Source organism: Molothrus ater, chromosome Z (genome assembly GCF_012460135.2).
Source record: "Molothrus ater isolate BHLD 08-10-18 breed brown headed cowbird chromosome Z, BPBGC_Mater_1.1, whole genome shotgun sequence".
NCBI lineage: Eukaryota > Metazoa > Chordata > Aves > Passeriformes > Icteridae > Molothrus > Molothrus ater.
The window spans coordinates 60,859,948-60,871,881 of record NC_050511.2 but is presented as its reverse complement, the minus strand read 5'-3'; the positions used below and the strand labels follow the sequence as shown (position 1 = coordinate 60,871,881).

The window sequence follows — 11,934 nt, the reverse complement described above, 5'->3', positions numbered from 1 at the left end:
TTTTACTGTCCTTTCCTTTTAGCATTGTAAATCAGCTGTGTAGCACAGACATAACGCATTTTAAACTTTGGATGTGATAATACCTTGTTTACGTATTTGCAGCAATACTTGTCTGTTGCTTCACAGATTCAAAAAACCTTCAGGATTCAAAAAGTGATAGCCTTTTTAAGCAACACAAGACCAGACTGGATGTGATACTAATTAGCAAAGTATTTCCAGTAAAGAATTGCTGACGTTTAAAAAATACCTATATGTTCTTGCTATGTGCTCTCTCTTCAGGAAAGCTTAAATGTTCATAAAAACAAAGGGAATTTGAAAGTTGTTTTTTTCTAGAACCCCAAGTATATGAGCATTTCATATGGTGTTTTTCACCAATATTTTAAATTGAAAACACATTAACAAAAAGATTTTTAAGCTGTGGTTTATGTATGCAGAAGGGTCACAGGAGGTAAAAAGAATCGTTACTATGAGGTGATATAGCATTTTGTGATTATAAAGTTAATCTATTTTAAAAGTTTTTTGCCATATAACGAGCAAAATAAATTATAATATTTTTTATGTTCCACAGCCATAATTTTACCAACACAGCTGTTTGACCTAGTGACATCATGTTTTGCATATTTCTGCATTTTAATGAGTTAGTCATTTAAAAGGTTACAAAGAAACCATAACTCATAAGTAATTAAATTATTTAGCAGAAGTATAAGATCTTCTGACATGGCAAGGTCACTGTGGGAAGGCAGGAGCATCAATGTACTGAATTGCACCTGTTTGTTGAAGATAGGTGCAAACCAGAAGCTTTACTGTTAGATTACAATTGACCTTTTTCTTAGGGAATTACTAAATACATGCACATGCTAAAAGCATCTGAATTCCCTGTCATTGAGACAGAGGATTTCTGGTTACAAGACACTAAATGGGAGTTGTCTTTCAAGACTTTGGATAACTTCAATATTTTACAGAAAACACTTATATGCATAATGTGTTTTTCATTTAGAATACTGAAATACAGACCTACAAAGAGATTGACATTTAATCTTTTCCCATGGTATTTTATGCATAAACATTTTTGGAAATGAAAGGTAAAGTGTAAGATCTTGGCATCTTGGGTTGCCTTTCTTCATGCTAAATACTTTACAAATCAGAAAAAACCCTGACCCCATTGAAATATCTGGGTTTCAGAAAGAGAAGGTGTTTGCGAAGATTTTACAGTATTACAAAAGCAAAGGAAGTAAGGTTTATTGTGGAATGAATGGGTATTTTTCCATATTGTGTTTCATAGAAAATGCACACTCAACTATTTGGGGGTATATTCATCATGAAGTGCTAATGAGAATAATCAAGACATACTGTGGCATTTTCAGGGAGGAGGCAAAGCGTATTGAGAAATGAATTTGCAGTTGAGAACTTTTGCTGTCAGCTAATAGGATATTTGGAAATACCGTAGAAACATTTAAAAGATCCTACAGTCCAGCTTTGCATCTGTACTTATTTGAGCATAACTTTCAGGGGGTAACTGATATTCTCCTTGGTTTCCTTATTGATAGATTTATTAGAACTAATAATTACTTTTTATTCATGTAGGCTTTATTAAAATTATTTTATTTATTTTATTTCTGATTTATTGCTTTCAAAAAGTTCTATTTATATGTAAATAACATTTTCATTAAAATCTTAGTTCTTCTTTCTTGTACCTCTCTGAAGCATTTGAAATTTTTGTTGGAAAAGAGTTTAAAATAGCTTTTTAAGGCAGTAGGGGAGAGGATGAACTTCTGGAGTACAGACTTTACTTACAGATGGGGTTCCTGTAGAATATCTTGAGGGCAAACTCGTGAGTTCATTCTTTCACAGATTGTATGGACCCCAAAAATGTTTGTACTTAGTGAAGAAAAGCAGAATCTGGTTTTACAGCCTGGGCAGTTGTGGACAGATTATTCGCAGCCCAGTATCCTGCCTGTATGGCTGGGGTGGATTGACTACCATTCAGTCTCCAGTGATTTCTACAAATAGCCCAAATCTCACATCAGGGAGAAAGGGATGGGTCTCATGTTTAATAAACAATGTTTTGAAGCAGTTGAACACGAGCATTGCTCTTTCTGTTAATTCGCAGATTAAATTAATGCTATAGCATTGTTTCTTGTATCTCACTTCCCACTAGAAATAATTTCCTGCTCCAAATCCTAGTGAAACTAGTGCTTGTGAAGGCATGGAAGTTCCCTATAAAGAATACAGTAAACAACTGAGGATGTAAAAATCCTTTTAATACATGGATGTTTTTATTCAGTTTGACCTTGCAAACAAACAGCATAAACAGGGTTGCAGATCTAACACATAGACATATTTGGGTTGCTAATTATAGAGATGTAAAACATTAATTCTTTTCAAAACTTTTCAGCAGTAAACTCAAAATACAGGAACAGCTTTTCTGATAGGTTTTTGTCGCCTTGAACATTGATATGTTTAGTATAGCTGCACTAGCACCAAAATAACAAATAGTAAAGTAAGACATAGTCATGGCATGTTTAATAATTTCCAGCATAAAGATCGTGAAACAAGATAAATACAGTTCTGCAGGCAAATACCTTTGGATGTAATGCAGTGTTCAAATAGAAGGCAGTAAGAGCAAGGAAATGGAGAGTTTATTGTTTCTATAGCACCAATATCCATTAAAAGTTAGTTACACAGCAGGTGGCAGTTTGGGTAAGTGTAAAGTGAATGTTTTGAAATAAAATAGCAGCTGGGTGACCTGGGATGTCAGGGCTCTAGACAAGGGTGTATGTTTGTCAATATATCCTACATGTTTTACAGACTCCTCAGGGACCAGGAAAAGATACAATTTCACCTTTTCTGTGCCAAAACATTTTAATTATATCTTCTTCCAAGTACAGCGGTTCAGTAACCAAGGAGCTGACATTGATGCATGTGTTGATAAAGCTGCAAACATTCAAAATGAGATTAACAAAGATTTTGAGGAAAGGCTGACAGCTAATTTTGTACAGTATTCTGCATCTAATTCAGGTCAGTGTAATGACAGAATATTTTATAACTGCTGTTTCATCTAGAAAGACTTTTATTATGCTTTGTGTATTAAAGATTTGTGTATATGAATGTACAGTTCTTTAAACATCATTCAAGCAGGTTATAACTTCTTTATTGAACATCTGTTGGTTGTAGCTGTAAAAAGGAATAAACTTAAGCATTTAGAAGCAATTTTACATATCCATCTGCATTAATCACAGTAAAAAGTTCATTTTGTCTAATTTACCCTGAAAATATTGACTTCAGATGTGCAATGTAATCAAAACTACCATGCACTTTTTGTGGCATTGCTTAGTATCTGCAAAAAAAAGTGGATGGAAAGTTGTAGTAAATGTATATAAATAATCAAACTGTAGTTTCTTTGTATTATGTGCTGTCTTTTGAAAACATCTCAGTGTATTTCTGCTCTATTCTCCTCCTTGTTTGAAGGTAACTCACATTCTTCCACTTCTTTTTGTTTCTGAAATTTTCTCCTCTTTTTTATCTACTCAGTTCTCCATCTGCTTTCACTTTTGTTTGCTTGAGCCGTCTCTCATCCCAACTTGATAATGAGGAATGCAGTGTGACCCTGACCTCTATCAGCCCATGCATGACCTTCTGACTCGCCCACATAACCTTTGACCTTCTCTTTGACAGCTTGATTAATTACCCTGTGTTATGATTTATGAGTAAGTGCTATGTAAAAATAATAGACAACAGGTGGTCCTCTAAAATCTTTTTGTGGTACATTTTCTTTTCCTGCCTAACCTGATGAGCTGTTTTAAGTTTGGAACTTAGCGGGACAAAGTGTATTTGGCAGAGGCATGGCATTTTTATGCACTTGGACACAGTGCTGGAATTCAGGCAGCTGAGGTATATCTGGGATGGAAATATCACAGTGTTAGCAGGGTGCCGTTGCCAAAATGTACATTGGGTGGAAACAGAAAGCAGAATCAACTGACATTTCAGGCGTTTCAGTCACAGGTCACGTCTTGAGAAAATTGCTCAAATAATGGAGGGGGCATTTTTCAAGCTGAGCTGCATCTCCAACAGCTATGTTTACTTTAACGCTTCACTAGTGACTTCTGATTGGTTGTCATGACCTCATCCTGCTGTTGCACCTACAATGTTGCAATAGTGACATAGATAGTGACTTCTCACAGTAAAGATGGGAAATGAACAGAGCATACGTCTTTCAGAAAGATGAATGGACATTGCTGTGTCTGTTTTAACCACAGGCAGGTTTAAGAACAGAGTGCTTTGAGTTGCATTTCCCCAAGGAATTAATTCTGGTCTTGCTACCAACCGTACAAATAGAAACCTGAACTTGAAAATTCAGGTTGATCAAACATAGGAAAATGATCTCTTTTAAATCCTTGCTCACAGTCCAAAAAGATAGTTACATAGGTCAAAAGATACCTCTCTGGTTCTGACCTCTTTTGTCACATATTGTGTCCTACCCTGATGGATTAATATGCAGACCTGAATGGTTTCAGCTCGTTTCTCATGTGCTAGGCAGGGGAGATTTCAAACTGTTTGAAATTTACCTCAAATACTTTGAGGTTCTTTTTTTTAAGCTTACCCCCTTGAACTTCCAGTAAGAGAGAGAACATACTGCCCCATTTCTGGCTCATGTATTACAATGGAAAAGGCCCTTCTACCTTGTTCTCTCTTGGTAATATATGTATTGTAACTGAGGTTCATGATTCTTTCCAACTCTTGACTTAGTAAGCCTGCTTTTCCTTTCATCATCACAATCCTCAACCTCCAGAAGGAGCAACCTGAAGAATGGTAGGAGTTAGTGTAGATTAAATTTTACTTACCTTGAAGACCTACCACGTGAGGGGAAGAAATGTTAATCGGGTGCTTTAGTCTGAGAGAGAAACTGTAATTTTGTAGATTAGAGGCTGGGAGTTCTATTTGTCAGTGTCTGCCATAATTATAAGGTCTTATCACTGGTACGCTGATGGCTGAAGATTGATGGAGATGAGGGGGTAGTGTCCTTAAAGCTTAGCTTTTTATCATGAAAAAACTTTTTATAGAGTGGTTTCTCTTTCTGTGCACACTGGTCACAGAGGAGAAAACTATTACATTGAAAACTACTGTTATGTTGAAAACTACTACTTTGCCTAATGTTTGCATACCACTTAATACCACTGGGTGTGGCAAGATTTAGAAACCCTCCTAGATGACTGCTACTTAAGGCATAGGTCACTATGTTTTAATAATGATGTAAATTTCATCATGGCTGAAATTGGTATTTTTAGTGACACTGATTTAACAAATAGCGAAGTAATACATAGTAATAGCACATTTAATACTTTCTAGCTTGCAGGAATGTATATGGTGAAAAAAAGATGAATGCAGTCCTGCATGCAAAGGTGTTTCTGAACAGGACTTTCATTTTAAACAATGCTTTTTAATGAATGTGATTTTTGGCTGTGTTAACACTTATGCCAAAGACTATATCTTGTCTGTTATTAAATTTTGCTAAAGGCCTTTTTTAAGATATTAGTGGTCTTGTGTTCTGAGGTTTGCATTGACTGGCACGCTTCTCAAATTCACTGCATTAGTGCTCCCCTTTTTTTTTCATTTCCTGATTGCACTGAACTTGAATGGTATAGCTACGCCCACAAAAACTACTTTTTTTAAATTAATTGAAGTTAAAAGCCGTATTGTTTACACTAATGTTATTTAGAGCAGAGTATTTATTTTCAGTAGAAAATGTTCAGATAAAGGCTGAGTGAGAGAAGTTGTAATTGGCTGTATTTCACCAGTAATTTTGGTTTTCTATGTTGATTTTTATATGTTACTCTCAAATCTTCTTTCTGGTGCCATTGTTTTCTTCTTGAAATTTAGGATGCAGAAGTACAAGGGAAAGGGAGATACACCATATCATATAAGCAAAACAGTCCAAAAAGATATTACTTTCCAAAGAGAAAGACTTAGGCTTTCCCATAATAGAAGGGGGGAACTAATCTTAGTTTAGTTTTACTTAATTATTTTAATTCTACTGTCAGGAAAGGCCTGCTATCTGGGAGAATTTGTGAAAAAATATAAAGGGAGTCATGTTAAAGTGCTTAAAATATATTTAATAAAAATCCTTTAATTGATTTCTAAAATAGTGAATTTAAAAATAGAATCTTATTCACCTGTTGATGTCTACATGAAAAATTGACATTGTGTCCTCATAAAAGGGGACAAATGAGTAATGTAATTTTAAGTTGCATGATCAATAACTTAGACCAATTCCACTTCTCTGATGATTTTTGTGACTGTTTTGTGATCAGGTTGAAATGCACAGAGTTTCAAACTTTCAGATCTGTAGTAAACACATGAATTTTGCATTGTGTAGAAAACAAAACAAATCAATACATAGAAGTCTCTGCTCAGAACAAGCAAGTCAAGAAGATGAAGAGCCCCAAAACTACCAGTCTACCAAGTACTGCAAAAACTCCAGCAGTAGCAGGCTCAAAAACTATCCTTTCATCTGAGATGTGCAGTTTAGGAAGATTTGTAAGCCACATTCTTCTCCATGATGAATTTGGACTTTGGAATTTTCCAAGCTGTAAAATTCATGTGCTTATAGTATGGCATTGTGCATTAATATGGCCAGGCATGGTGTGGATAGATTTTAAAATTTGTCTTTCTGTTTTCTTTCACCCTTTCCCTATTGTTTATTTATGTTTTTACTGTTTATGTATATTTATCCTAGTTGAATTCATGGCAGGCAGGGCAGGGCAATCATGTGACAGAAGACCCCTTATGGTGCTGCATCTAACAAGGAGACAGTTTTCTCTTTGGCCTGTTGTGACCCTTTTTTACTACATTGCTTATGCCAGAGGTAGTATCCTGAATGCCTCTATTTCACCCTGTTTAGCAGAGTGTAACTGTGCCCTTTAACTTATTTTTTGGTGGGAGGAGAAGCTACAGCAGACATTGGAGAAGGGCACAAGGATAAGGGGTAGGAACTCCCTTCAGATGTGATTTTGATAGCTAGTCGAGTGTGTCCAGCTGTAGAAAATCAGTGAGTGACAGTCTGTCTACCTGACAGTGGCCACAATGAACTACAAGATTTGTGAATGGCTCTACAGAATAGAATAAAGCAAGCCCAAATAAAGTATCTTTTGTTGGGGTGGACTTGGTTTGCTCTGGGCAGCTAGGTATGGGGGACCTCTTTTGATCCTCATGCCAGGACTGATTGCAAAATGAAGCACCAAGTGAGAAGCTGTAATAAAGCTGTTCCATTAGATAATTAATATAGATGTTTCTGAAAAGTAAGTCTTTATTAAAATTTACTTCTAAAGGATAGCTTGATTTTGACTGGGAACTCTTTAGGGACGTATCTGTTAAATGCATGTGCTTCTCTTTTTCCCCTTTCCTTTGCAATTATATCTTCAATAAATATTACGATTTTTTTGTGATTTGCCATCATTTAAAAATCATAACATTTGATTGGCTGGTTTATTCAAGATTTATTTCTCATTCATAATTTTTTTTTTTCAATCAGCCTATTTCCTGAGACAAAAAAATGTACCTTATACAGTCAAAAGCATCCTGCAGGTCACAAATTTGCTCTGCATTTGTTTGATATACAATATAATCCCAGTGAACTTTTACAGCAGATTTAAAGATGCGCTAAAAAGTCAGACCCACCATGAAGAGTTGACTTGTAAGCAACACCACTGAATCAGTTTTGGTATTGATTCATTGTTACTGCTGCTATTTGCCTCTGCATGGTTGCTTATTGTCAGCTAGACAAAAGGTTTTACTATTTTAAAATGTGGTGAATAATTTTCACATGCTTTCTTTAATGTATCTATCTTTATATATAAAATCTCTCAATCCTTTTTATTTTAAATGTTTTTACTGGCTGGGCATAAAGCTTTTTATTCATTATTGTGTAGAGTTCTTAAAGCAACGTTTTGCTTTTAGTTCCTGTATTGTTTTCTGAAAAAGTCATATAAAGTGCTTATGAATAAAACAATATATTCAATTATTTTAAAGGTAAAACAGGCAACTTTTCTGACGCTGAGGGATGTCTATGAGCATAAGTACATGCACTGATACATATTCACACATCAATATCCTGTTAATGACAGAATATTCTTAAAAACCTTTCTATAAATGATGTTGTGTGAAGTTGCTGAAATAAATAAAAAAGTTCTAAAGAGCATTCAAGTAAATGCAAAGCATTTTCAAGCATTAAATTTCCCTTTTCACATTTCTTCTTGTTTGTGTGTGTCTGTGTGTCTATGTGTGTGTGACTCTCTTCTAAAACAGGAAGGCTATGGAGTAATAGTTCTGAATCCCAATGAGAATTATATTGAAATTGAGAAGACAAAAGCCCAAATACCGCTGTCTGCTGATATCTCAGATGAACCTGCAGAAAAGAGAGAAAGAAAAGATAAAATCCAGAAGGAAACAAAGAAGCGGCGTGACTTCTATGAAAAGTATCGAAATCCACAAAAAGAAAAAGAAACTATGCAGATCTATATTAGAGTAAGTTTTTTTTGGTTTTTTTGCCCTTCTTTATTGATGCATACGTATGTTTACTGCCTGTATTGGCTAATAAATAGCATGCTTTGTTAAAAACAAATACATTACTGAGATGGAATTCAAGAGTTTATACAGAGTTCCTGGCTCTTTATTCTGTTGGTATTTTTGGTCATTTATTGATCATGATCCTTTGGAAGTATTACAGAAAATTTCTTTCTAATTTCAAAGGGAAACTTCAGATAAACCCCAGAAGAACTCACTGATGTTAGCAAGAAAGAAATTATTTAAGAAAGACTTCTTAAAAACCATTTTATAAACAGAGGTGTTCATAAGAAAAGACTTTGTAGTGAAGCTTAGGCAACATACTATCTTCACATGTCATGTATGCATTTATTGTATTATAAATGCATACATAACATGTAAGCATTACATGGGAAGCAGTAGTTACAACCTGATAGTTTTTATCATCTGGCAAATTAATAGTGTATTATGGAAAATACCAGTGTTCATCTTGTGTGGTAGCAAATTTACCCTGTAATGTATTGTTTTTATATGAGCAGCCATCCATTGTGTTTGAGCTAAACTTTTGAAGGCAGATAAAGGAGAAAACTTGCTAATATATTAATAAATATTTAAGCTAGAATAATTTGAGAATGGTATGATAAAGAAACTCTGTCCCTTGCCCTTTTCTGACTCAGTGAACCTTTGCACTTTGTAATGCTACCAGCATGGGATCATTATAACAGTGCTACCCAAGGATTTCTAATTCTGCAGGGGGCACAAACAATATTACACGCACATTGGCACATTCTGCTTCATGTACATTCTATGCATTATACACTCCAGACTGAGTCATATAATTTCCAAAACCCTTATTATGAAAGTCAGCATTTTCATTCAACAGTAAAACATATCAGAAACTCCACAGTGAAGGTAAAACAAATCAAAAAAAAAGTATGTCATTGTCGTGAGAAACAGAGAAGAATACAGTAAGATACATGTTAGAATCATCTTAAATTTTAATATGCCCCTGCTAATCTATTTTTAGCATAACAATTTTTGTGGAAGAAATATAACTGTGCTGGCTAGTTAAAAGGGTTAGTAACTTGGATACAAGATTGTCACTAATGCCATAAATATTTATTGTCTTTTGAAAAATACCTGAGTATGGGAAGCAAAGGAATGCATATATATCTACTCAAAGTCACCAACAAGGCACTGTGTTTTCTGTTTGCATCTGTTTTATAAGATACTATTCTACCCACTAGCCAAACCCTCCTTCTTAAGAGGGGCAACCAGTTTTAACTTAAGGTCCATGAGAATCCAGTGGACAGTGCTGCTGTTTTGTCTGAAAAGAAGTCTAGTCAGCATACAGGCTCAGTGTTCCCTTGTTGAAAGTGAACCTTTTCTTCAAAACCTTTTTAGCAATTCTACCTTCTCATGACTCTTGCCTCATGATACGTGAAATTTGGTTTCAGTAGGTTTGACACCCCCAAAATATACAATTTCTTGTTCCATCCCATTTTCCTTTCTGCACAGCTCCATGCCTTAAAATGTGACTGTTGATGTTTTTTTTATTTGATTTTCTTCAAATCAGGGAAAGTAGTATATGTTTTAGTGTAAGTGTGGTTGGTAGTCTCCTTCTTCAGACTAATAAATTGAAATTGGGTCTTCTGATGAGTATGGTGTTGTTTTCTGAAATTATTATTTTGTTGGTTTTTTTTTTAATTAGTAGACTCTAGTACAGTTTTTTGAGACAGAAAGAAAAGCATACCTGCTTTAGTGTATTGTGGGACAAACCAATGCAATTTCCTTGCTTATCAATTTATGAAACAAAACTGGACTATCAATAGGGTTCCATTTACTCTGTTGGTCAGAACTGCTAAGTCTGTAGATGATTGCAAGAGGTGCAATGCCATATTTGCTATTTTCTTGCCTCCCATGCTTGAGTCCATATTGCAGAATTGCTCTCTGCCTGCACCCAGGGACTTGCCTCCAGGTTGCTGTCTTGGTGGTGGTTCGGGGTGATCTCAAAGGGCAATTCAGATACAATCCTGCTGTATAGTATAGTATAGTATAGTATAGTATAGTATAGTATAGTATAGTACAGTATACATTTGACTCACTAGGCTCTTGAAATAAAACATCACTCAGCAGAGATATTTAAGGATGGTATATATTAAGATTTGTAATGATCTCATCAAAGAGTTTTGAAAAACCTGAGCAGGCCTTATGTCAACTTTGCCAAGTAGGAAAAAGCATGGATAGACTAGACGAAAAATTTCCTTACAGGAAGGCTTTAACTTATCTAACATGGAAGGAAAAACATGGCTGTGTCAAATATGCTGAAGAAATTGTTTCAGACTGTTAAGCAGCAGGAATAAATATTCTCAGTTGTGTTCTCATAGGGTCATTGAGATCTGTTGTGATCAAATGAGGAAATGCCATTTGAACAAATTAAAACTGTCTGGTCGATGTTCCCACTTATGCAGCTAGATTTTCCAAGAACCAGAGAATTAGAACTCTTCCTTGGTAATTATGTTTATTATTATTAAGTATTTTCTTTATTTTCATAGTAAAAAAAATAGCTGGGTTATACAAGAATGTGTAAAAGCTGAATCTCAAAATACAAAATATCAAACTGCTCTGTATTTTTGTACAAAATGAGTATAAATGAAAATGACTATGGCAGTGTGTAATGCATTAAGCATAGTGCTCTTGAAAGATCAAAGTAGTTACTGTTTCATGCTGGAAGTTTCCTTAACTATGAAATAATGTACTTTCTGGCATACATTATGGCTTGTTAAAGGAACTGATTTGGTCTGGGTAATAAACATCATGTCAAACATTATGGCAGGAAAACCTGCTTAATATGTTTTGCAATAAGACAGATTTTTTTGTTCTTGAAAACATCTGCCAACTGAATTCACGAGTGAAGACAGAAAATGTCATCAATTCTGTAACATTCTTGTAAATTTTTTTTCAATTTTAGCAATGCAAACCAGGAAAAAAAACTTTTGATAATCAGCATTGACTATAATACTTTTATGGAATGATTAAACACAAGCATTTTACTTTTATATAATGTGCTAATGAATGCATATGAATTTTAATACTCTTACTGTTCAGATTTTAACAAGCATATTGACAGATCATTTTAAAAGCATCTGGTTTTTAATGTGTTGAGTGGAGGATTGAGTAAAATAGCTAAATATGTACATACATCCTTTTAAAAAACATATTTCTATCCTTAGTTATAAACATTACCATTTTTTCTTAGACCACCAGAGGCTGCTCTGTACATATGGGCTAATGATTTTTTTAAAGTTTCCCCCCAGAAACTTCCTACCCTAGCCAGCCTTCATTTGTTACTGAAATGAACTGAGAATTTGTTGCTCTCTACCTTTTTCTATGGAA

General features: G+C 34.7%; 1 protein-coding gene across 5 annotated transcripts in view; it reads left to right on the top strand.

The window, feature by feature from the left end:
- Window positions 1-11,934, top strand: part of FAM172A (family with sequence similarity 172 member A) — a 264,993-nt gene that overhangs the window by 122,009 nt on the left and 131,050 nt on the right. For all 5 annotated transcript variants that reach the window (XM_036403453.2, XM_036403451.2, XM_036403452.2 and 2 more), the window contains one exon: window positions 8,302-8,520. In XM_036403453.2, the coding sequence (XP_036259346.1) occupies window positions 8,302-8,520 (219 nt within the window). The remainder of the gene's footprint in view (window positions 1-8,301; window positions 8,521-11,934) is intronic.